The 27683-nt window shown below is 44.3% G+C and overlaps 1 protein-coding gene across 2 annotated transcripts in view; it reads right to left on the bottom strand.

Annotated features, from left to right (window-relative positions):
• OSBP2 (oxysterol binding protein 2) overlaps positions 1–27683 on the bottom strand; it is a 326746-nt gene that overhangs the window by 211629 nt on the left and 87434 nt on the right. The window contains exon 1 of one of the 2 annotated variants that reach the window (XM_075324455.1): positions 21380–21456. The exons of the other annotated variant lie outside the window; for it this stretch is intronic. Within the exon in view, the coding sequence (XP_075180570.1) occupies positions 21380–21455 (76 nt within the window). The 5' untranslated portion in view covers position 21456. Of the gene's footprint in view, positions 1–21379; positions 21457–27683 lie in introns of those variants that run through there. 2 annotated transcript variants of the gene reach the window in all.

The following is a 27683-nucleotide window of genomic DNA, read 5'->3' as shown; positions in this document are numbered from 1 at the left end:
ACTTGCTGCATTAACTCATTCTAACTGTCAATATAACCTTTTGGTACTCATAATATGATTGCAATTATATTTCTGTATGTGATGTAAACATCAGACAAACACAATTAGAAACCAGAGGGCAACAGATCATGTGAAAATATAATTTTGGTGTCATTCTCAAAACTTTAGGCCATGACAGTACTATTGCCTTTAGAGGAGAGCACAAACAGGCTCTAACCAGAGTAGAGAGAGAAGTGGGAGGCCGCGCTGCACAACTGCAGAACTGAGCAACAAGATATGTACATTAGAGTCTCTAGTTTGAGAAATCGACGCCTCACAGGTCCTCAACTGGCAGCTTCTTTAAATAGTAACCGCAAAACGCCAGGGTCAACATCTACAGTGAAGAGGCAACTCGGGGATGCTGGCCTTCAGGGCAGAGTGGCAAAGAAAAAGCCATATCTGAGACTGGCTAATAAAAGGAAAAGATTAATATGGGCAAAAGAACATATACATTGGACAGAGAAAGATTGGAAAAAAGTGTTATGGACAGATGAATCGAAGTTTGAGGTGTTTGGATCACACAGAAGAACATTTGTGAGACGCAGAATAACTGCAAAGATGCTGGAAGAGTGCCTGACGCCATCTGTCAAGCATGGTGGAGGTAACGTGATGGTCTGGGGTTGCTGTACCAACTATCACCATATTAGAGACATATGGCAGAATTCTCATGCACCACTTCACGCTTAGCTTGTGGTTCCTCTCCACTAAACCACTGATCAATTCAAAAAAGTAAAATTATGCGCCAAAATTATCCCTTAGGCTGTGTCATATATGAGGGAGGAAACACAGCAACGTATTGGCCTAAAATGTTCTTTTATCTAGGTTGTTGTTTTTTTTCCCAAACCTCTTGTCTTCATAACTGTTGAGATGAGAGATGAAAATGCAGTTGAATTGTCTGATGTAGAACAGACTAGTGCCTGACACTGCTACCTTAGGAGGATGTGGAGGCAAATATTGGTATTTGGTAAAAGGAGCACACATTGGGTGACATGGAATTGAACCCTGGCATCATAATCCACACTAATACCCTTCAGTGATATAACTAAACCACTGAAACACACCCGGTATTATGTAACCAGAACGCTGTCAAGAGAGTTGCTGGTATCTATCACCACAACAAGTAATGTCAGCAAGCAAAAAACCAATAGGAACAATGGAAAGGAAAGCCGCCTGCATTTACTGGATGCAACAGAGCCCAGTGGGCGAAAATGCCTGAAAAGAACTTGAAAGAATCTGTCAGCAGGTTTTTGCTTTGTAATCTGACATCAGCATGATGTAGGGAAAGAGACCCTGCCTTCAGTGATGTGTCACATGGTTTACTGGGAGCAGCAGCTGGGAAAGAGTCACAGTGTTTTCTGTTTCAGATTTAGCAGAGCTCAGAATATTGAACCCTGTATAATTTACCCACACCACAGCTTTCTGTGTCCATTGTATAGAAATAGAAAGCTGCTAATCAGAGCTTGGGATGTGGATGGACTTGGAGGTACCAGGGAAACTTGTCATGCAGTGATTTTCTGCTGATAAAACACAGATTGTATTAAAATAGCAAAACACAGCCTAGTAAGTGACACATTGCTGGAATCAGGCTCTCTTCCCCTATATCATGGTGCTCTCACAGTACATAGCAGAAACCTCTTTTTAATAAATGAGAATCCTTTTGAATCTTTAGAACACAATATCTTAGCACTTTATGGTCTTAATGAGGTGCTGAACGTATTTAATACAACACATAAATTGTGAGTCTCACAATGATTGTGTCTTGGGGCATTGTCAATATTTTGTTTCCTGATTTGGGGCTTTTTCTGGCCCTTTCATTTGGATAACCACATTGACAACTATATTTTTTGTCGTTAAGGGTACTTTCACACTTGCGATGTTTTCCTTCCGTTACAATCCGCCCTTTTGGAAAACAGCGGAATCCGTTATCGGATTCCGCTGTTTCCCATAGACTTGTATGGTTGACGGATTGTACCAAAAGGACCTGCGTTGCTTCCGCTGGGCGACGCTCCGTTGCTTCCGCCCAGCGGGAGGAACGCAGCATGTAACGTTGTTTTGAGCAGCGGAATCCTCTGGATTTCACTGCGCATGCTCTTTTTTTTTTTTAATCAAACTTTATTTTGGCTCGCGGTGGCCGAACGTTCAGCTGAGCGCCCGGCCGTCGGCAAGCGACAGCGCTCAGCTGAGCGACCGGCCGCCAGCATGCCCGGCCGTCGGCAAATTACAGCGCTCAGCTGAGCGACCGCCCGCCGGCATGTGACAGCGCTCAGCTGATCACCCGGCGGTCGGCTACAGGGAGCGATCAGCTGATCACCTGGCGGCCGGCAAGTGACAGCGCTCAGCTGATCACCGGCGGCCGGCTGCAGAGAGCGATCAGCTGATCACCCGGCGGCCGGCTGCAGGGAGCGATCAGCTGATCACCCGGCGGCCGGGAGCGATCAGCTGATAACCTGGCGGCCGGGAGCGATCAGCTGATCACCCGGCGTCCGGGAGCGATCAGCTGATCACCCGTCGGCCGGCTACTGGGAGCGATCAGCTGATCACCCGGCGGCCGGCTACTGGGAGCGATCAGCTGATCACCCGGCGGCCGGCTACTGGGAGCGATCAGCTGATCACCCGGCGGCCGGCTACTGGGACCGATCAGCTGATCACCCGGCGGCCGGCTGCAGGGAGCGATCAGCTGATCACCCGGCGGCCGGGAGCGATCAGCTGATCACCCGGCGTCCGGGAGCGATCAGCTGATCACCCAGCGGCCGGCTACTGGGAGCGATCAGCTGATCACCCGGCGGCCGGCTGCAGGGAGCGATCAGCTGATCACCCGGTGGCCGGCTACTGGGAGCGATCAGCTGATCACCCGGCGGCCGGCTGCAGGGAGCGATCAGCTGATCGTTCACAATAATCTGCCGCTGGTAAAACTGTAAAAAAAAAAAAAAATCAAAACAAATTGCGTTGTTTTGCAGCATCCGTTGCATCCGTTGTGCCACTATATGCAACACATCCGTTGCATCCATTACACAACGCAATGCAACGGATACCATTCAACGCAAGTGTGAAACTAGCCGAAGAGTTATTTACAGGATGTTGTTCCTTTTGTCAGCGGTTGTTTTTTTCCTGCAATGTCATGGTTAGTAACGTCAGACGTCAATTCCATATCATCCATTGTGGGCTCTTTTTTTTCAAAAATCTTTTATTGAAGTGTATCAACGAGACAGGATACATACAAAGTAAGTGCACTTGCACCATTACAATATAGACAATAAATCACTCAAAATAGACCGCCTAAGCTCGACAACACATGTCTTTAAGTATCCTGCAGAACTAAACTCAAGGGCTCCATTGTGTGCTCTTTTAATAAAATAAAATAAAATTAATAAAAATAAATAAGTTAATAAAATACCTTAGTTCTACGTTTTCCGTCACTTCCCATGTTGCATTTAAGTAATTGTTTGTCCATATTTTATTGAACCAGTAAATTGTTCATATTCTGCACCGAAACGCGTTATATATTTTTTAAATAATTGTTTAACCCTAGAACGTGCAAGCAATTCAATCTACCATAGAAAACAAATGACCTAGCAGGCCTGCGAGGCCCCAGGTATGCGTTCTAGGGTTAACAATAAATTTTCACTGGTATTTGCCTCCAGGTCCTCCTAAGGTACCAGCGCCTGGCACTATTTGTTCCACTTCAGCCAATTCAATACACATGATCAATAAAGAATATTTCTGAGGGATAATTCCGGTGTCTTGGAATTTTCTACTTCCAACCATAATTTAGACATGTCTGGAGAGCAATTCTAGTGTAGATGTCAGGACACACTTCACCACATTCACTGCAAGCCCTAAGGCATAGCCTAAAGGCCCTGTCACACACAGAGATAAATCTGCGGCAGATCTGTGGTTGCAGTGAAATTGTGGATAATCAGTGCCAGGTTTGTGGCTGTGTACAAATGGAACAATATGTCCATGATTTCACTGCAACCACAGATCTGCCAAAGATTTATCTCTGTGTGTGACGGGGCCTTAAATGACCCAATGGAGGATCTCTGTCAATGTAGATCATTTTTCCTATGTTCTCTTTATCAGTCTAAGGCAGCGCTCACATCAGCGGTATTTTGACGCAAAACCAGATCCGTCACAAATGCGGTACAGTCCTATTCATTGCCAATGGAATCGCGGCAAGATGCAATTACATGCTTTAGCGTTCGTCATACACCACCGCATGTGACCGCATTTTGCCGCGATTCCATTGGCAATGAATAGGACTGTACCGCATTTGTGACGGATCTGGTTTTGCGGCAAAATACCGCTGATGTGAGCGCTGCCTAAGAAGACTGATTTGATATTAATTTCTTCTATATTCTTAAGACTAATTAGCAGCCAAATAAACAAACTTCTCAAGAAACCGAGCAAATGTTCAATTAATGAGAAGGAAGTGAAGTTGGCAGTGCCTTGGTGTGATTCTATCTTCTTATCCCTTGCCCAGAATAAACATATAATAAAGCTGAGCCAAAACTGTACCAAAGCCTGTGAGCCGCCTCGGAAATGTAATGTTCAGCGAGTTATTTTAGGTAGTTACTTACTCTGTAGTAATGACAACCCAAATTTATGATTTCGAAGGTAACATGAAACACCTACGATTTCATTATCCATCCCAGCAGGTTTCCTACTATAAACACCCCCATATCCGCAGGGAGACATAGGGCAGATGTTAATTTTGGGTTTTTTGCTCACCGTGACACATTATACAAGCCAGCAGGAAGCTTAACCATTTCCTCTTATATAACAATGACAAATCAATTTAGATGCACAGAATAATAACCTAATATGCATCTTGGGAACTATTGCAAATGAAAACTATTCAAGTAATTTATTCAACACCCTTGTATGTATCCGATCAATAGAGAAAATGACTTCATTGGATGCGAGACACAATAATACAGACAATCAGCAGCAGATACTGTTGGATTTGTCAGAGACAATAGATCGATATTAAATGCTAATGAAGAAAATTGGGAACAGTGCGGATCAACAACAAGGTGTATGGATAAAAAAAAATCATGGATGGTGTAAAATTGTCCATCGCAGTGCCAACATATTAATAAAATTATCCCATTACCGTCTACAGTAGTCATTCAATAATAGTGCGAACATGAGTTTAAATACAAATGATCAAAGAACTTGTAAAGAGAAGAACCACAGGTGGAGATTATTGACCGGGTTCTGGAAATAAACATTACATTGGCTCTGGGATCCTGTCTGATCACCATGAAAGGCTCAGTGCTCCAGTGAGGGTACAGCTGCTTGGCCAAACTCTGTCCAACCCCCAACCGTCTGAAAGCGAAAGGAAACGCGTCACCAGGTTTTACCCCTATAAATATTTTACTCTAAACTGCATGACAAGAAAATACATTTCTAGATTTCTATATTTTGACCTCCACTAATGATGTATGCCTTACAGCAGTGGTTCCCAAGCTTTCTTACTGTGAGAGCATTCAGTTCTAACAGTTGGTTGCGAGCTTCATCCATCAACCCCCAATTACAGACAAAGCTTAGCCACAGAAAGCACACAAATATATTGTGCCCTATCTGTTAAAAGTAGGGTACTTATATTCGGGGGTTTGCACTTTACCCCTATTCGGTATTCTTGCATCAAGCACACTCACCACTATTGTGTTCAACTTCAAGCACTTCTCTAACTGGTGCTATCATCCTATCTCCAGCTCGCCATATTTCTCCCCTCTACTAGCACATGTGCCTCAAATCTGTTCTTCTGTGTGGAGCTACTGACAAAGTCACCATCTGCAGACCTGCTCTTCATAACTGTTTCCTAACCTTGGCATCACCGAGGTGGGAAACAGTCTCCATGAGTGACTGGGCTGTGGGTGTAGTTTCACCGCACATCATAGCCCAGCATTGCGTGTGCTTGTGGTGCTCTGTAAACTATAGCAGTAAAGGAGAGCGCGCACAATGCTGGGATGTGACGTGCAATCAAACTCCCATAGCCCAGTAACTCAGGGAGACTGGGTCCCACTTCCGTGATTCTGGGTCAACTTTCAATTTCGAAACTTGACGTGACATCTCCAGACATCAGAGGCCACTGCAGCCCGGGTTACATAATGGGGAGTGAGCGGGCAGCAATATTGCTGCCTACAGTCAGAATTGGCAACAGAAGATATTTGGAAAAATTCTTCATTCTCAGCTTTAATTCATATGGCCATTATTCATTGTAGTGGACCACACTCTTTTAATGTTTCAGATCACCAAACAAATTTAAATATTAGACAAAGATAACAAAGTAAACAAATAATCCAGTTTATAAATGAAAGTCTTTATTATTAAGGTAAAAAGAAATACAAACCATTAGGGCCCTACGTGGAAAAAAAAGGGATTGCTGCACCCCACCTTAAAACATAAATTAATTGTGGTTTATCACATCTTTGGGAAGCGGAGTTCTATTTCCCTAGCCACACCCAGGCCTAATTACTGCCACACCTGTTTTCAATCAAGAAATCACTTAAATAGGACATGCCTGACACAGTGAAGTAGACCAAAAGATCCTCAAAAGCTTAACATCATGTTGCGATCCAAAGAAATTCAGGAACAAATGAGAAACAAAGTAATTGAGATCTATCAGTCTGGAAAAGGTTATAAAGTAATCTATAGAGCTTTGTCACTCCAGTGAACCACAGTGAGAGCCATTATCTACAAATTATGTCAACATGGAACAGTGGTGAACCTTCCCAGGAGTGGCTGGGCAACCAAAACTACCCCAAGAGTGCAGCGATGACTCATCAAAGAGGTCACAAAAGACCCCACAACAACATCCAAAGAGCTGGAGGCCTCACTTTCTTAGTTAAATTCAGTGTTCATGACTCAATCATAAGAAAGAGATTGGCAAAATTGGCCTGCATGGCAGAGTTCAAAGACGAAACCACTGCTGAGCAAAAAGAACATAAAGGCTCATGTCAGTTTTGCCAGAAAATATCTTTATGAACCCCAAACCTTTGGGAGAATACTCTGTGGACTAACTATACAAACTTTTTTTGGAAAGGGCATGTCCCATTATATCTGTAACATATAATTTCAGAAAAGGAACATCATACCAACAGTAAAATATGGAGGTAGAATTGTGATGGTTTGGGGCTGTTTTGTTGCTTCAGGACCTGGAAGTCTTGCTATGGTAAATGGAACCATGAATTCTGTTGTCTACCAAAAAATCCTGAAGGAGAATGTTCTGCCATCTGTTCGTGACCTCCAGTTAATGTAGCAGGACAATGATCCAAAACACACCAGCAAGTCCATCTCTGAATGGCTTAAGAAAAACAAAATTTAAGACACTGGAGTGGCCTAGTCAAAGTCCTGAGCTTAATCCAATTCAGATGCTGTGGTATGACCTTAAAAAGGCGGTTCATGCTCGTAAACTCTCAAATTTGGCTGAATCATAACAATTCTGTAAAAATGAGTGGGCCAAAATTCCTCAAGAGCGTTGTAAAACACTCTGCCAGTTATTGCAAATGCTTGATTGCAGTTGTTGCTGCTAAGTGAGCCAACGAGTTATTAGGTTTGGGGGGCAATCACTTTTTCACTCAGGGCCCTGTAGGTTTGGATTTCTTTTTCCCTTAATAATAAAGACCTTCATTTATAAACTGCTTGTGTTTGTGTTACCTTTGCCTAATATATCAATTTGTTTAGTGATCTCAAAAACATTTAAGTGTTACAAACATGCAGAAGGATATGAAATCAGGAACGAGGCATTCACTTTTTCACACCACCGTATGTGTCTTGAAAGACGAAGAGGACAAAATAAAAATTGAAAAAAAAAAAAGAAAATTGGCTATTAATGTATAGAGCTTATATTGTGAAATCTGGTGACATCCTAAATAAACATATTACGTAAACAGGGAAAACATGTAATGTTATGAATCTACATAATTTTTTCTTAATTATACAGCTTTGAGATTATTTCTGTTTATACAAAATAGAAGTGTAACTCCTTCTGATTAGCAAGACTGGCCATACAACAAGAGTAAGGCTAGGTTCACATTGCCATTAAAATGTATCAGTCACAATCCGCGGCTCTGGTAAACAACGGCATCCGTTTAGTGGATTCCGTTGGGTCCCATATGTATTAGTGGCGGATTGCGTCTGATGACCTTCCGTTGCATCGTCTTTTGACTGACCGCCGGGCGGGAGCAACGCATAATGTAACGTTTTTCTGTCCGTCAAAATTAACGCACCACGCAGGAATCCGTCGCCATCCGTCAAGCTTGTAATGGATGTCTATGGTGCTGGATTCCGTCGTAATCCGTCTTACAACGGAATCCAGCGCTGGATTCCGTCATGCTCTACTGAGCATGCCCAGCATGTTTGGCACACCCACTGGGCTGTCCCAAACACAAACAAATCATGACTGATCCGTCAAAAAACGGACGCATAGCGGATGTAACGGACGCGACGGAGCAGTTTTTTCACAGGATTCCTGTGAAAGGAATCCTGTGAAAAACACATCCGTTGCATCAGTTGACATCTAAAAAACAACTGATCTGTTGCTGACGGACCTGATGGATTTAAAACAACAGAAATGTGAACCTAGCCTTAATGGTCAGATTTTTATGAATAAGAGGAAGGTTTACAAATCATGATTACAGCCATAGTAGCAGAATTCAGTGCTTTTTTTCATTATTGTCCTGTAGTTACTGTGTGTTGTACCCTGACATGCAATGTTTGCGAATATTGGAGATGACATGATATGAGATGTATCTTCAATAATGTCTTACGATGACAAATTCTCATTTTAAGTGAAAACTTGTACAAGATCATTTTGACACAGCGATATGAGAGCTGCGGGATAAATGTCTGCTCCTAACAGACTTCCATCAAAATACTTTGATGCATTTACGTCTTATTTATCCTATAATGTATTCTGAGGTTACTCACCGCACATCAACAGGAATGGCCATGAATACCAATAGCTGAAATGTCCTTTCATCACAATGAACGAACATGATTTGTATTCTATGTAATTGAAATGGATGATACTTGGATGAAAAAGACTTTTCTTCCTAGAAAGACTGTGAATATTTTATTTGCTCTACATAGCAGATGTGATACCTGTGTACTATTATTGTTCAATATCCTGCAATACACATTATATTCCATCGGGAATCATTTGTTCTGAGGATTTTACATTCAGTGGCCTAAATGATGATGGTACTATGCTTTGGATGAATTCATCAATGAATATGAGGAATTTTTCAGCTGTCCATGCACAAGAGTCCTTACTGCGGTCATGCTATGGACAATAGTTGTCCTAATTTTGGAAAAAAAGAAAAAAAAAAGACAAATATTTTTTTTAATTTTTCTAACCTTAGGTATAATATGTAGGATAGGAACCCAGCTGGTTATGACTAGAGATGAATGAACCCGAGGTTCGGTGTTCGGACCAAACACAGCCTTTACAAACAAAACAGAGCTCGGGTTTGGGTGCTTTACACATGAACATCACTTGTGTGAGCATCGCTGTGCTCGGTAACGCTCGGTGCTCAGCCCTGTGCGAGCCTCTTGCAGTGATTGATCAGCTCACACTGGGGGCAACGATAGTATGATCAGATGTAGTGTTCACCAAACATAAAAAGTGGAAAAAAAACTCTCGGAAGTGATCTATTTATGGCTGGCTGCATGTGGGCCAAACTGCCCAATCAGTGACTTCCATTGGGTTTCAGGTCAAGTTCGGGTTCAAAACAAACCTTTATCTAAAGTCCAGCTGAAGCCGCCGAACCGAACTTCCATGGGGCCGCTCATCTCTAGTAATGACAAGTGGGCTCAGGCAATTTTATCAAAATGTGCACAAAGAACCTCACATTTCTAAAATAGTAAATAAATAAAAAATTCTATTTAGAATTATTAATATATTCTGTTTCTATTCAGTCATGCCCAACCCTTGGATACTCTATAGGTCAGTTCTCATCATGCTTCCATGTTTTCCATGGCTTCTTTCAATTGTGTTATGGTCATTCATATGTTATTCTTAGTAGTATCCAGCCAACGGCCATTGACCTTTTGGTCTCTAGTTTACCATTCCGAGCAGCAACTCTATTTTTAGTGAATTTCCCCTCATCACATATATTCACTTGATTATTTATACTACTTTCTTAAGATTTATTGACTTTGTCTTTTGCATTCTACATTTTGGAGTGATGACTGCCTCCATCTTGGTCGTACCAACTGTTTAAGGCTAGTTTTAATTATTGTAAAATAACACTGCAGTAATTTTATAGCTCAAAGCCTCAAAGAGTAAGATAGGTCAACTGTTCCACAATTTCAAGGGACACTTCTGACTGCAGTAACCTTGTTGCGAACAGTGAGCTTACGTAATTTTTAACCAATTTTTCACAAAATGTTTGCCAAGAACCTCAAAGCTTTAAGCATAATACATATATGTAATATTTTAAAATATTTCTGTAAGTATTTGTGCAAATCTTAGCATCTGCTCCATTTTTTCATTTGTTTATGCAGCATGAAGGCAGGTGGCCTATGGGACAGGAATGATCAGGAAAAATCAGCTTATTGTGACTCTTCTACCGTCCAGTGTGAAATGTTGGATAGTCATATCAAAATTCAAACACCACAAAAAGAAATTTGAAGAGATATATTTTGAGTTTAATAACATGTAATTTAATGATTATATATCACCCACAAAGCTCTCCGCAGTCCTACATCTCCTCCCTCATCTGTTTATCACCCTACCCGTGCCCTCCATTCTGCTAATGACCTAAGACTGACATCCTCAATAATTCGAATCTCATAGGCTTCCTGCCCATCAGCGCTGCACTTTATTCATTTGGGCAGTGGCCACTCGTAAAAGTATCTTATACCTCTGGGCACAGGACGTAATCCCTAATATTAGTCTGATTAGTACGAAAGTGGCCTACCTCTTTAAAATGGACTGGATAGAGCCCTTACTTAACAAAGAAAAACTCAACACACGCTTCTTTCTTACATGGCCTTCTTTTATTAATGCCCAACCACTGCCTGTCCACACGCCAAGCGGTCAATGACTGGTTCCAATTTACTGACTGGTACATGAGGGAGAAAATAGCTGGCAGAGTTCCTGTTAAGGCCACGTCTCACTAAGCAACATCGCTAGCAACATCGCTGCTGAGGCACAACTTGCTAGCGATGTTGCTGTGTGTGACATCCAGCAACAACCTGGCCCCTGCTGTGAGGTCGTTGGTTGTTGCTGAATGTCCTGGACCATTTTTTAGTTGTTGCTCTCCTGCTGTGAAGCACACATCGCTGTGTGTGACAGCAACAGAGCAACAACTAAATGTGCAGTGAGCAGGCAGCCGGCTTCTGCAGACGCTGGTAACAAAGGTAAATATCGGGTAACCAAGAAGCCCTTTCCTTGGTTAACCGATATTTACCTTCGTTACCAGAGTCCGCCGCTCCCACGCTGTCAGTGTCGGCTCCCTGCACACATAGCCAGACTACACATCGGGTAATTAACTCGGTGTACTCTGTCTAAGAGTGCAGGGAGCCACCGCTAAGCGGTGTGCGCTGGTAACCAAGGTAAATATCGGGTTGCGTCGCTGCTGGCTGGGAGCTGGTCACTGGTGAGATCTGCCTGTTTGACAGCTCACCAGCAACCCGTGTAGCGACGCTCCAGCGATCCCTGCCAGGTCAGGTTGCTGGTGGGATCGCTGGAGTGTCGCTTAGTATGACGGTACCTTTAGGCTTTTATAATGTTTTGTCACAACACTTTTCTATGCATGCCCTAGGGAGGGTGGAGGGGGAGTGGAGGGGTTCTGGGAAGTTTTCCCAATTTGTTGGTATACATTTAAAATATGCCGGCTAATCTCGCCTTTATTTGTTGTACTTCTGACAAACTGTATTTCCTTTTGTTTCCTTTTATTTTATCTTGGATATGTCTGTGTACCTTGTTTTTCTTTTCAATACAGAAAGTTTAAAATAAATAAAAAATAATTTGAATCTACCACTCCCATCTTCAAGATTTCTCACGAGCTGTGGCTATGCTCTGGAACACACTACCAAGAACAATTCGATTAATTCCCAACATCCACACCTTACAGCGGGCCCTAAAAATGCATTTCTTTAGACTAGCATATCACCTCACCTCCCTCATCTAATCTAGTCCCATTCTGCCCTTCATAAAATTTACTTCCAATTCTAGTCCCCTGTATCTTCTGGTTCCTTCCTCTTCATGTACTTTTTCATACTCTGTACTTGTATAAATTCTGGCTGGTGACCGGTCCACGCAGCTGGTTTTGAATCCCCTATTATATGGATGGCTGCACCATATATAACAAGCTTTTTTCCCCCCATTCACCTTTTGTGTCTCCTCTATGTCCTCATAGACTGTAAGCTTATGAGCAGGGCCCTCACTCCTCTTGGTATCTTAATTTTGTTATTTTGTATTGTCTCATATTGTCTGTACATGTCCCCTCTGAATTGTAAAACTCTGCGGAATATGTTGGTGCTATAAAAATAAAAATTATTATTATTATTCTCTTTAATGTTTTAACTTTTACAAATAAAAACATTAATGAAAAGGCTATAAACTAGTGCTAAAAAGAATTGCCCTTTATTCCTCTTGTCGGGCTCGGATCTTTCAGTCAGAGGTGTGGTCAGAGTGGCACCGGTCACCGCTCAGTACATAGAGAGTGGCAGCAGTAACCACGCCCCGGAACTGACTGACAGCTGCCTCAATACTGATGCAATGCAGATTCGGCTGTCAGTCAGTGTAGGGGTGTGGTTACTGCTGCTGCTCACTGTATACTGAGCAGTGACAAACTGCTCTGGCCACTCCTCTAAGACTGAAAGCCCAAGGCTGCCAGGAGGAATAAAGTTCATTTCCTTCCAGTAGCTGGGCTTTCAGTGCCGCAGCTGGACAGTTTTAAAACACTATTAACTAGCAAATTAACCTTATATCTGTAGGTTAATAGTATTTTTTTACATGACAGTTCCCTTTAACAAAAGAGGTTTGGACCCTATCAGCCCATTTGCCATTGTGTATAGCATGGGTAAATGGCCCACTTTATAAAATTGAGAGTTTTTCAATAAATATTTGGAGAAGTTTAACAATGTAGGATATCACAATCTCCCAAAAACGGTGTAGATAAATGTCATCATCATCAATCGATATAGACAGGGTATAAAACAAGATGAGAGTCTAGGCAAAACCGAAGAAAATGTTAGTGTCAAAAGAAAATGCTTGTTCAATTTCATTCACCTCCTGAGCAACTTTACAAAATCCTTTTCTTTAGAAAGCAGGATCTGCCCATAATTGAAAGCATATCCACTATAACTACAATAGAGATGGTGATTTACTTTGAAGCTTTTTATGCCTGAAATATCAGCCTTTATCAGAAATAGCTATTTATAACAAATGCTCCACTCAAGAAGGCAGAAAAGTTGTATTTTAGAGAAGAACACAATTAGTGCTATAAAACTTTTCACAAAGAAGACTCTTTCTCATCTATTCTAGACTATGTTAAGTGATAAAAGATGTAGCATCACATAGAATTAATACCCAGGCTATTAGAACTGAGCATGACTAGCGGCTGTCCTGGCACTTACTTGTTGAGTAATATTAAAGAAGCCCACATATGAAGATTATTTTAAATAAATCTGTGTATATGTGCATGTAGTTAATATAAATATATATATACACCGCCTGGATTTTGTGCCGTTCTACTCCTCTTCTCAGTGACATCACCGCTCTTCAGACTCACTGTTTGCTCTGTGTGAGCCGGTAGTCTCTTTTACATTGTGAGTTTATAGAGCCTCGTTCTGAAACTCCATAGGTTTACATTGTAAAAGCCACTTACGGGTCACGCAGAGCACAATGTATCCCAGAGTCTGAAGAGTGATGACGTCACTGAGAAGAGGAGCAGAACAGCGCTGGATACCAGAGGTGGTGGTAGGTGAGTATATAAAACACACACAACACTATATATACAGATTTATTTTTAAAAAATCTTCACGGGAGAGATTCCTTAATGACCTTCCCTGTGATTATTCATCTATTTACTGTACATAAAGCTCATATGCCAAGAAATGGAGGGGTTAGGCTGATCCAGCTAAGGTCTGAATCTTTAGATAGTGGTCACATAACTGCACAGTCCATTTTACGCCCTTTCTAGATATTCGCCATTCTGCTATATACATTGATGGTTCCCATTAATTATATTCTTGCCTATTGATGTCAAACAAGGAAGTCACACACCCATGCATCATGTATACTGGCCAGTGAAAATACTCTTAAAGGGGTGTTACCAACCAACACATTTATGGCTTATTCACCCCTGAACCTACCTCACCAGAGTGCAAGTCCTCTGACCCCTTTCACCATCAGTTGGGTTCCGCCTTTCAAGGCTTTTATTAAAAGTCTGCAACTTTAATTCTTTTATCATGAAGGTCACAATATTGCAAAATTCCTCATCATTCTCCTTCCCTATCCCTCATCTAATACTGCACATCAGTAATATTACAATGACCATATTATTAAGGAAAATAAGTATAGTAACGTGCTGGATACTCCAGAGACGATGACGTCTGAAGTGACAGATGCAGGATATTATATATTACAAGAAAAAAAACCCTGTAAACTCCAATGCACTCGGTTTTATCATATTAGGGACTCTGTCTACAGCAAGTAGAAGAATAAGCCTAAGGGGCTACCTATACTGTAATATTCTAGCCACTAAGGCTATGTTCCTATGATGAGGGCTTTTGATGTTGCAGAATTTCTTCACGTATTATGTAAATTAGGTTAATTTTCTACATGCATTTTTAAAGCTTTATTGATGCTGCAGGTTTTTTTGTCTCTTGTTGGTATGTCATATTTTAAATAAATCTACTTTGGTTTTGGTACTTCCTGGTATTTGGCTTTGACAAAACTTTATTCATATAATTATGTGAGAATTATATTTATTTTTTATGCGTTTCTGAAGCAGAAATGCACTAAAAACACTTTTTTACCTGTGTTTTTTTCGCCGGGTGCCTGTGGCTGCGTGCGGGCAGCCGGGTGCCTGTCGGTGCCGGCTGCCTCTCTGTGCGTGTGGGCGGCCTGCTGGCTGCACTCTGTGCGGGTGGGTGGCTGTGCAGCAGGTGTCTCAGTGTGTCCACGGTCCCAGTTTCAAAATGATGGCGCCGGGAGTCAGCGCGTGCGCAGATGGAGCCCTTGGATAGCACGTGCGCAGATGGAGCCCTTGGATGAGAGCTCCAGGCGCCATCATTTGAACTGAGACTGCGGACGCCGGATAGACTGGGACACACTGCATCGGCCTGCTCCACCACTCACCCACCGCCACTACTGACCCACCACGGACCCACCACGGCTGCCGCCACTGACCGCTGCTGCCACCACAGACCCGCCGCGGCTGACGCCACTGATTGCCGCTGCCACTACATACCCGCCGCAGCTGGCAGCACAACCTCTGCCTCCTGTGATCCCACTTCACCACCACTGCTGCCCTCTCCAGTAAGAGAACACCGGATTATAAGATGGACCCCATTTCTATTTTTTTTTACCCTTTTTTATCTCTACATTTGGGGTGTGTCTTATAATCCGGTGCGTCTTATAAAAAGAAAAATACGGTAAGTCTATTAGAAAAATCTATATATATAATTGCCTTATTCTGTCTGTCTGTCTGTCTTGCTCCAAAATTGTGTCCTTATGGTGACACAAAGCGGATTGGCCGCTGGCCTCGCCATGGCCCCGCCCCCCCGCACGGATTGGTCGCTCGCCCTGGCTCCCCCCCCCACAGATTGGTCGGCCGCTCGCACAGGCTCCGCCCCCACACGGATTGGCCTCTCACCCCGGCACCCTGCACGTATTGGCAACTCGGCCACGCCCCGCCCCCCTCACGCAATGCACGCTCGCTCTGGCCCCGCCCCCCGCACGCATCCCCCGAACTGACACGGAGACACGACTCCCAGGTGAGTACTGTACCCCCGGGAGCCCACACCAGCATACGCCGCCAAACCAACCGACACAAACCCTCGCATTGCTGGGGTTTGCCGCCGTATGCTGGTGTGGGCTCCCGTGCAAGTGGGGGACAGGATGCGCTGGTAACCATGGTAGCATAGTTACCAGCGCATCAAGGTCCTGCAGCGGCGGAAAATCCACACGCACACACATAACAACAGACACACACACACACACACATCAGATCACACTCACTCTCACACACACCTCACACACACATCAGATCGCATCCACACACTCACAGCATACGGAGATATCGCTTGCTTCTCGGCGGCGATACTGTGCTGTGAGCTTCCAGAACCTGCCGGAGGATCACATGGCCAGAAGCATGTGGTATCTCCGGATGTTGTGAGTGTGAGCGCGTATGTGCAATATCGTCAGTGTGTGTGTGTGTGTGTCAGTGTATGCGATTGGGTGTGTGTGAGTGTATGCGATCGGGTGTGTGTGAGTGTATGCGATCGGGTGTGTGTGAGTGTATGCGATCGGGTGTGTGTGAGTGTATGCGATCGGGTGTGTGTGAGTATGCGATCGGGTGGGTGTGAGTGTATGCGATCGGATCTGTGAGTGTCGGCAGAGGAGCACGGCGTGCTGGAGGAGGCTGGGAGGAGAGAGGCTGATCCTGGGGAAGGCTGGGAGGGGGAGGCTGATGCTGGGGGAGGCTGATGTTGGGGGAGGCTGGGAGGGTGTAGGCTGATGCTGGGGGAGGATGATGCTGGGGGAGGCTGGGAGGAGAGAGGTTGATGCTGGGGGAGGCTGATGCTGGGGGTGGCTAGGATGAGAGAGGCTGATGCTGGGGGAGGCTGATGCTGGGGGAGGCTGATGTTGGGGGAGGCTTGGAGGATGTAGGCTGATGCTGGGGGTGGCTGATGCTGGGGGAGGCTGGGAGGAGAGAGGCTGATGCTGGGGGAGGCTGATGCTGGGGGTGGCTGGGATGAGAGAGGCTGGGATGAGAGAGGCTGATGCTGGGGGAGGCTGATGCTGGGGGAGGCTGGAAGGAGAGAGGCTGATGCTGGGGGAGGCTGATGTTGGGGGAGGCTGGGAGGGTGTAGGCTGATGCTGGGGGAGGCTGATGCTGGGGGAGGCTGGGAGGAGAGAGGCTGATGCTGGGGGAGGCTGATGCTGGGGGTGGCTGGGATGAGAGAGGCTGATGCTGGGGGAGGCTGATGCTGGGGGAGGCTGGAAGGAGAGAGGCTAATGCTGGGGGAGGCTGATGCTGGGAGAGGCTGGGAGGGGGAGGCTGATGCTGGGGGAGGCTGGGAGGAGAGAGGCTGATGCTGGGGGAGGCTGGAAGGAGAGAGGCTGATGCTGGGGGAGGCTGATGCTGGGGGAGGCTGGGAGGGGGAGGCTGATGCTAGGGAAGGCTGGGAGGAGAGAGGCTGATGCTGGAGGAGGCTGGGAGGAGAGAGGCTGATGCTGGGGGAGGCTGGGAGGAGAGAGGCTGATGCTGGGGGAGGCTGGGAGGCGGAGGCTGATGCTGGGGGAGGCTGGGAGGCAGAGGCTCATGCTGGGGGAGGCTGATGCTGGGGGAGGCTGGAAGGAGAGAGGCTGATGCTGGGGGAGGCTGGGAGGGGGAGGCTGATGCTGGGGGAGGCTTGGAGGAGGGAGGCTGGGAGGAGAGAGGCTGATGCTGGGGGAGGCTGATGCTGGAAGGAGAGAGGCTGATGCTGGGGGAGGCTGATGCTGGGGGAGGCTGGAAGGAGAGAGGCTGATGCTGGGGGAGGCTGATGCTGAGGGAGGCTGGGAGGTGGAGGCTGATGCTGGGGAAGGCTGGGAAGAGGAAGGCTGGGAGGAGAGAGGCTGATCCTGGGGAAGGCTGGGAGGAGGGAGGCTGGGAGGAGAGAGGCTGATGCTGGGGGAGGCTGATGCTGGGGGAGGCTGGAAGGAGAGAGGCTGATGCTGGGGGAGGCTGATGCTGGGGGAGGCTGGGAAGAGAGAGGCTGATGCTGGGGGAGGCTGGGAGGAGGGAGGCTGGGAGGGGGGAGGCTGAGAGAAGAGAGTCTGATGCTGGGGGAGACTGAGGCTGGTAGGAGAGAGGCTGATGCTGGGGACAGAGAGGCTGATGCTGGGAGGAGAGAGGCTGATGCTGGGAGGAGAGAGGCTGATGCTGCGGGTAGAGAGGCTGATGCTGCGGGTAGAGAGGCTGATGCTGGTGCAGCATGGGGGATGGAGCACGATGGGGGGTGCGCAGCATGGGGGATGGAGCACGGGTGGGAGTGCGCAGCATGGCGGATGGAGCACGTTTGGGACTGCGCAGCATGGCGGATGGACCACGTTTGGGAGTGCGCAGCATGGCGGATGGAGCATGTTTGGGAGTGCGCAGCATGGCGGATGGAGCACGTTTGGGAGTGCGCAGCATGGCGGATGGAGCACGTTTGGGAGTGCGCAGCATGGCGGATGGAGCACGTTTGGGAGTGCGCAGCATGGCGGATGGAGCACGTTTGGGAGTGCGCAGCATGGCGGATGGAGCACGATGGGGGGTGCGCAGCATGGGGGATGGAGCACAATGGGAGGTGCACACCTCCCCCCAACACACACACACACCACACACACACTGGGAACCACAAACACCGCCCTACACAGACACCCACACACACAGACAACGCTGCACACACACAACACCCAACACACAAACACCGCGGCATACATAAATATACGCACATACCGCACAACACACACATTGCACAAAACATACCTCCCCCCAAAACACACCACACCCACACAAACCGCGCAACACACACACACACACAACGCTACAGAGACACAGCGCTCCACAAACAACGCAACACACGCAACACACAAACAACACCGCTCTCACCCCCCCGCAATACCCAGACAACACTCAGAACATGTACAGCGCCCTACACAAACACTTGGTAACTACACACAACAACATCTATATATATATATATATATATATATATATATATATATAACAAAAATCATACATTAACTACACAATACGTAAATTCTAGAATACCCGATGCGTAGAATCGGGCCACCTTCTAGTCTTCATATAAAACTCAGTGTACCCGCAAGAGAAATTTACATGTTGCAAATTTAAAACTCGCACCGCAGGTCAGTTTACACTAAGTAAATAAGAAGCACGGGGGCAGGATATTTCTATAAATCACATCCACTTTGCTGGAACTGTAATGCTGTGCTTTTGACGCAGCAAAAATATGCAGAATCAAAATGTCACCAAAAATTCATCATGGGAACAACAGCCTAAGAGGTAATAGGAATAACATTATCTCAGGACTGACATGTCTCTGAGTGGGATATATTAATCAGTAAACTAGTAGTCCTTACAGTTTGTGTGTTGAAAGTAAACATAGGCAATTGAGGATCTGAGTGACTTTGATAAGAGCCTGAATGTGGAGGTTTGATATTTGAGTTACAGGTGAGAAAATCGATTTGCAGGACCCTTTGCTGGCCAAGAGCCCTGTGTCCTGCCTTCTTGTTGACAGAATGCAGAGCTCCTTTTTGGTTAAAGAGCCTGGCGTGATTGTCATTGTTGGAGCTTATTCATCCACAAAATATTGTTCCAATAGTCTTCTTGCTTGTCCAGGTGATCTTTATCAAACAACAGATGAACAGCAATGGTCTTTTTGGAGAGCACTGGCTTTCTACTTGCAATCCTGGCTTGCACACCATTGTTGTTCAGTGTCCTCCTAATTTTGGACTCATGAACATTATCATTAGTTAATCCAAGAAAGGCCTTTAGTTGTATAGAGTAAAGGTACCGTCACACATAACGAGATTGCTAGCGAGATTGCAGCTGAGTCACGGTTTCTGTGACGCAATAGCGATCCCGTTAGCGATCTTGTTATGTGTGACACCTACCAGCGATCAGGCCCCTGCTGTGAGATCGCTAGTCGTTGCAGAATGGTCCAGGCCTTTTTCTTCAAAGGCGATGTCCTGCTGGGCAGGACACATCGCTGTGTTTGACACTGTGTGACAGGGTCACAGTGACTGCTGAGATCGTTATACAGGTTGCTACTGCGATCTGTATTGTTCCTGCATCGCTGGTAAGATCTGACTGTGTGACATCTCACCTGCGACCTCCCAGCGACTTACCTGCGATCCCTATCAGGTCGCATCGTTTTCGGGATCGCTGGTAGTCGTTGTGTGTGACTGGGCCTTAACTCTAGGTTCCTTTGTGACCTTGTGGACTATTATATACTTTGCTCTGGAATGATTTTTGTTGGTCGACTACTCCTGGGTAGAGTAATAATCATCTTGAGTTTCCTCCATTTGTACAAAATCTCTTTGATTTTGGATTGGTGGAGTCCAAACTCTTTAGAGATGGGTTTGTAACATTTTCCAGCCTGATGAACATAAACAATTCTTCTTCTGACATCCTCAGAAATCTCATTTGTTCATGCTATCATATACTGCCAAAAACATATGTTGGGAAGATCGGACTTTCATAAATAACAGATCGCCCATTTGCATTTAATTGTCATCCCATTGATTGAAAACACCAGTCTCTAATTTCAGACTACTAATCCTAAAAGTTCACATAATTTGCCACTCACAGATGTTTTTGGGTCATTTTCCTCATTTAAAAAATGACAAAGTCTTATATTTGTAAACACCATTGTTTGATTTGGTTCTCTTAATCTACTTTTAGGACTTGTGTTAAAATCTGATGTAATCTTAGGTCAATATATAGAATATGAAGGATTCAATAACAAAGTTATCTAAATCCCTATTAACATTGACCTGCCTCTATGACACATCATTTTATCTACTAAAATATGTAAACTCATAACCGTAACGCACACTTAAATCACCAATGAGCCCATATAAAGAGCTCAGGTACTCATGAACGGTAAAGTATGGATAAGCATTGTACATCAAAAGCACCATAAAAGATTTATGTCATATACAACGTAATGTGGCTAGGGAACATGTTTATAAAAGTCATTCATCAGCGTCTAATAAACCGGCCACTAATACCCAGTTGCTATAACAGTAAATTTAATAAGGGGCAAGCAGAGATCTTGCATTTATGGATTAAAGGAAGTGACTACACAAGGAGAGCATTTTTATGAATAAAGGCATCCAAATTGGATGAAAATAAACGTCTGCTAATAATTATAACATTATTTATATATTATTTATGGCTGGGCATTTTGGCAGATAAGGAGTTAAGATGCTGGAAGTAGAAGATGCTTGAAAGCATTCCTTACACTGGCGTATGGACGGTCTCAGCAGCAGGACATTGCAGAATGCTCCGATATCCCCATTCTGTAAAACCTACACCTCATATGTAGCATTGTGCGATCAGTAATAAATGCAGGGTCTTAATAATGTCATTCTTGGTCTGACCTTGGCAATTGATGAACGGAGGAAGAGCTTTCTGGGAGGGCATGAGGCAGAGGTGACCGATGAAGTTCAGGCACATCGTTCTCCAGCAGAAAGTCCCTATACTGCCTGCTTCTTACCATCCCTTTCCTGCTGACCAGGAACTGCTTACTCAACAGAGCAGACCGGTACTAGAGCAATTTACCTGTCATCCGGCCATCACAACACAAATCCTAGTGCACATCCTAATGTCAATCCACTCATCAATATGCCGGCTTATCCAACAGACAAGTCCCATCCACATAAACAACACCTAGTATAAGAAATAAGTGGTGTAGTGAACATATTATATTAACTTTTAGTAGTTGATCTGTGATAATTTATAAAAGCAGGTTCTTCTATTTAGTGATATGAATATTATATGAAAAACATAAAAGACTATTGTTAACTAAATAGCAAGGAAGCGTTCCAGTGCATGCAACTGTGAAAACCTACTGAGATCTCTGACTGCGAGATCCTTTGTCTCAATGTTGATCCCTTGAGCTGACCCTGAAGATCCAATGTCCCTGCCATGCACAGCATTTTCCATTATTTATTAGCTATATACAGTGATATGGACCAGAGAAGAGATCACTCCCCGGTAAGACAATGAACAACACATAAAAAGTACCTTACTTGCTTCTAGACGTGTCTGTGAACAAGGATGGAGGGAAGTGAAGAAGAGCGGTCATCGCATTATTCAGTTCTCCAAGACAAGATCTATCGTCAGGAAAAAAGACATTTTCCCAATCCTTTCCCTGATGCACTCACAGAATTCCTGAGGAGAGACTGAATCGTGTGTCCAGTCCCAGCTGGTCCTGGGCGAGTGCCAACTTCAATGTGACAGCATTAAACAGCTTGTATCCTGGAGAACAGCTCAACAGAGCCACCCTCAGTCCAAAGACGGGCGATTGCTTTCCTGTCTAAACACCGGATTCATTACTATGGATGACATGACACCATCCACACATAGCAACGTGAACGTGTGCAGTCACTACACACAGGCGTGTTTGCCCTCCTATATATAGCTGCAAGCAATTAGTGAAGTTTAATTAGTTTCTTCTGAGTCACAGCATGCAAATCACGACAATACTAATTATTAAGATATATGACCTGCATACTGTATACACAGTGTGGAGTCATTTGTGTAAGAGATTGAGGCTCAGCCATTATTAGCTCCTCTGCCTCACGTTTTCAGCACCTGGGACAGCAATCAGATTCAATAAACTCCAACCTCTTGTAGATATGCAAATTACCTCTTCAGAGTATAATTACGACCCTTTAACGGGGCTTTGACACATGATCTTTGGGAAACGCCAACCAAACACATGTTTGCAAATAGAGATTCTGGTTTGACTTTTATCCTAAGTCATGTGGCAAGCTTAAAGGAACAATATCAACTTTTAGGACTGTTGCTTCCTATAGATGGCATTATTGTGCAAGTACTCTTACTCTCTAAAGAGGAATTTGCATATTTAATTTCCCATACAGAAAAAAGATTGAGAAAAGGAGTTTTCAGGCTGATTATAAAATATAACAACTTTATTTGATATGAAAATTTAAAAGAAATTCAGTTTATATAATTACAATATCAAGGTGCAAAATAATGGGTGAAAAACCCACATGCTAGTGAGAAAGCCCAGGCAAGAACACCCAAGGAGTGGAAAGTCCAGACAAGCAGGACTCAATAACAATATAGTCCCATAATAGCTGACAGGTGATGACCCCTCATGCATATTCAAAGAGATAATAGTTAGGTTATCACTGACCAGTGTCAGGCTATTTCTATGCAGAAGGCAACAAAACGAGTCAGCATAGGGTTAAGAAAAATAATGTCCTAGGACTTACACATAGCTAAGGTGGTCGCCTGGATGCCTCACAGCAGCAACAGGACCCTCCAACGCGCGTTTCGCGGATTATCAGATGTTAAAGGCTTCTTCAGGGAGGCGTCCAGGCGACCACCTTAGCTATGTGTAAGTCCTAGGACATTATTTTTCTTAACCCTATGCTGACTCGTTTTGTTGCCTTCTGCATAGAAATAGCCTGACACTGGTCAGTGATAACCTAACTATTATCTCTTTGAATATGCATGAGGGCTCATCACCTGTCAGCTATTATGGGACTATATTGTTATTGAGTCCTGCTTGTCTGGACTTTCCACTCCTTGGGTGTTCTTGCCTGGGCTTTCTCACTAGCATGTGGGTTTTTCACCCATTATTTTGCACCTTGATATTGTAATTATATAAACTGAATTTCTTTTAAATTTTCATATCAAATAAAGTTGTTATATTTTATAATCAGCCTGAAAACTCCTTTTCTCAATCTTTTTTCTGAATGTCCCTTATGGAGTGGCATTTGCATTAAATACGAGATGTGCATTGCCCAATTGTTTATGTGTTTTAATTTCCCATATTAGCATCGCATAGCCTATAAGTCTCCTTACACTGGCATGTCAAGCATATCACTGTCCACAAGGAGTGACGTTAAGCCTTTGACCTCTTTTAGGGCTAGGACACACGGCGATTAAAACGGCAAGAGAGGAATGCGATAAAAAAAATTGCATTCCATTCAGACCCATGTTATTCTATGGGGTTCTTCCCATCTGCGATTATTTTCTCAGCCCTAATTGGACCAAGAATACATTGGCAGAATGCTGCGGGTGGAAACCGATCCGTAATAACGCGCACCCACATAAGTCTACGGGTGCAAGTGAAACATGACACTGCACTCGGATGACACCGTAGTGCAGTGCAATAATCACATCAGCTGGCAATGGAGGAGATGGGGAGATTAGCCCCTCCCTCTCCTCCGCAGCTCCTGCCCTCTCCTCCACAGCTGTGATCCGATCGCAGGAGCAGATCACAGTGGCATGACACTCGACTTATACTTGCAACACAGTGGGAGCTGGGGGGTCAATAGAGTATCGCATTCAATGCACTTGCATCAGCTGCCATACTTTCGTGTTGCCCCAGCGTTAGGCATTTAATCAGAACGTGTAATCAGAAAATGACCTAGTGTTTAACCACTTTACAACCTATAACATACTGGTAAATCTTGGTCAAAAATCACTGCTTTGATGCGTGCTCACACGCTGAGCCTGCACCTTTCCCTGCCCATGTCGGCTGATCTGATCAGTGGACATGCGATCCACCTGTACCTGTTAAATAACTAAATCCCACTGTCAATCTCTGACAGCAGGATTTAATGTGTGCCAGCAGGGGGCACGCCATTCCCCGCTTCCATTGGCGGCTCCAGGACATAAACAACACCGATAGGTTGTCATGACAGCTGGGGGTTAGCTGATAGCCCCCGTATCAGTAATGATGTACTTACTGTGAACACCAGCATTCATAGGAAGTCAGCATTTCTGCTGTACAGAGTGGAGCTGATGCACTGGTCCACTAAGGAGACAAGTAAAAATAATAAAAAGTAAAAAAAAAAAAAAAAAAAGTTTTAAAACATATGAAAAAAAACCCCGACCCACAAAATTTCAAATCACCCCACTTTTGCCGCAAATCATAATAAAAAACATACACATATTTGATATCGCCACCTTCAGAGATGCCCAATCTACCAAAATATAAAATACATCGGTAAAGAGCATAACAAAAAGAAAAAAAAAAAAATACACCAAAATTATGTTTTTTTGTTCGCCACAACATTGCAAAAAAAAAAAAAACAACAATAAGACATAATCAAAACATTATATCCACACCAAAATGGTATACCGTATTTTTCGCTTTATAAGACGCGCTTTTTTCCCCCCAAATTTTTGGGGAAAGTAGGGGGTGCGTCTTATAAACCGAATATACGGGGGGTGTACACATATATATATATATATATATATATATATATACATATACACACACACTGCAGGGTCCGCTCTGGAGCACTGCGCTGCGGGCGGCAGCGTTTGATCTCCTGCTCCCGCTCATATAATATGCACAGCCGCTGTTCATCAGCAGCGTGGTGCTGAAACTGAATCACGCTGAGGGGCTGGGGCAGCAGGGCATATTATATCTGCCTGTGCTCCCTTTGATCGCACATGATCCCCCCTGCTGCCCATAGTAAAATAAAAAAGCTTTACTTATCTCCAGCACTGATCCCCCGTCTCCTGCTGCTGCTGTCTGTGATAAGGCACGCAGAGATGATATCACTCTGCTCTGCCGATCACATGACCGGCAGCAAGAACCAGGAAGTAAGGAAGCCGGAGCTCAACTGCGAGGTGGGAGACACGAGGAGGGAGCGCTGAGAAGGTAAGGAAAGTGTTTTATTTTATTATGGGCAGCAGCATGGGGGGCATATCTAACACAGGGGAGATGTGCCATCTATAGTGGCCATGGGCAGCACACATGGGGGCCATATCTAACACAGGGGAGATGTGCCATCTATAGTGGCCATGGGTAGCACACATGGGGGGCATATCTAACACAGCGGAGATGTGCCATCTATAGTGGCCATGGGCAGCACACATGGGGGCCATATCTAACACAGGGGAGGTGTGCCATCTATAGGGGCCATGGGCAGCACACATGGGGGCCATATCAAACACAGGGGAGGTGTACCATCTATAGGGGCCATGGGCAGCACACATGGGGGCCATATCAAACACAGGGGAGGTGTACCATCTATAGGGGCCATGGGCAGCACAGGGGGACGTGTCCCAGCACAAGGGGGCTATATTCAATATAAGGGGGCCATATCCAGATTAAGGGGGGCTAATTTTAGGATGGGGGGCTATGAGGGACATATACCCTATATGATTTGTTAGACGGACACTGGCATTATAAGATGGACCTCATTTAACATTAAAAAAAAAAATTCTCTTTTCCTTCACCAAATTTGGGGGTGCGTCTTATATTCAGGTGCGTCTTATAAAGCAAAAAATACGGTAATTAAAACCGTTGGCTCAGGACACAAAAAAATAAGCCCGTATTTTTATAATAATAAAATAAGGAAGTATGAATGAAGCCGCAAACAAGATTATCCTGTAAAAACAGTTGCTTCCTTCTGCTCAGGCAATGTTCCCCAACTCTGAATACTGGTTTTATCAGCGGGACAATGCCCCATGCCACACAGCTAGGTCAATCAATGTGTGATTGAAGGACCACCACATCAAAACCCTGTCATGGCCAGCCCAATCTCCAGACCTGAACCCCAATGAAAACCTCTGGAATGTAATCAAGAGGAAGATAGATAGTCACAAGCCACGTGGCATAAGGTCATCCAAAAGGAGTGTGAAAGACTGGTGGAAAACATGCCAAGACACATGTGATTAAAAATCATGGTTATTCCACAAAATATTGATTTCTGAACTCCTCCTGAGTTAATACATTATTAGTATTGTTGCTTCTAAATGATTATGAACTTATTTTCTTTGCATTATTTGAGGTGTCTGAAACCAATGCATTTTTTTCGGATGACACATTCCCAGTAAAAAGAAGCATTTTTTTTTTTCATCATCACATTCTGGGATGCAGAAACACTTCAGACCCCAAGACAGAAAAGCAAACAGATATTTGACCCCGACTGAAACATGGACAGAGGTTGTTCAGTTAGGATAGTAACTTTGGGGTGAATTCAGACAACGCAGATTTTCACTGAGCGGAGATTTACAATCCAATGCATACAGCATACAGACAGGAATCTGAAAATCCCACCACATGTAACAGAAATGTAAGAAAATTGTGAGCTGAGTATTAACTTTAGTTATATTTTCAGGACGGGAAATACCGGATAAGTTTAAGGATCAGAAACCTTTCAGTCTGCCATGTATAAAATGATATATGGTAAAAATGTTCATATTTCTGCAATAAATAACTGAAATTACCATACAGATACAGTTCCCTCCAGGCATATACTATTAAGAGTGAGATTCCTTTTCGAGTCTATTAGTTTTGATGGATGAGTCAATAAATAAATAATCCCATCAGATGAATTGCAACATGGTGTCATGCTTTTTAATTAAACCAGGTCACAGTTTCAAAACGGATCGTGAAGATTGTTTTGTTTTATGAGGAAGAGGGAGATGAGTAAGACCTGACCTATATGACATTAATCAAATTGTGCACAAGGTAAGACTCGGTGATCTGAGGCCGCTGCCCCCACAAAATACACCCGAGGCCATCATGTGTCATGTCACAGAATCTTCAAAGTCACATTAATGCCACACGGAGCTAAAAATGACTTATTTCTTATGCATGTTAACAATACATATGATCTACGTGTAGTCTGTCCGGTCAGAATACACAGATGACTTACCCACAGGATAGAGTAATCACTCCTCACG

Source organism: Anomaloglossus baeobatrachus, chromosome 1 (assembly GCF_048569485.1).
Source record: "Anomaloglossus baeobatrachus isolate aAnoBae1 chromosome 1, aAnoBae1.hap1, whole genome shotgun sequence".
Classification (NCBI taxonomy): domain Eukaryota; kingdom Metazoa; phylum Chordata; class Amphibia; order Anura; family Aromobatidae; genus Anomaloglossus; species Anomaloglossus baeobatrachus.
The sequence above is the reverse complement of the archived record's forward strand: the minus strand, read 5'-3'. Positions and strand labels throughout refer to the sequence as shown.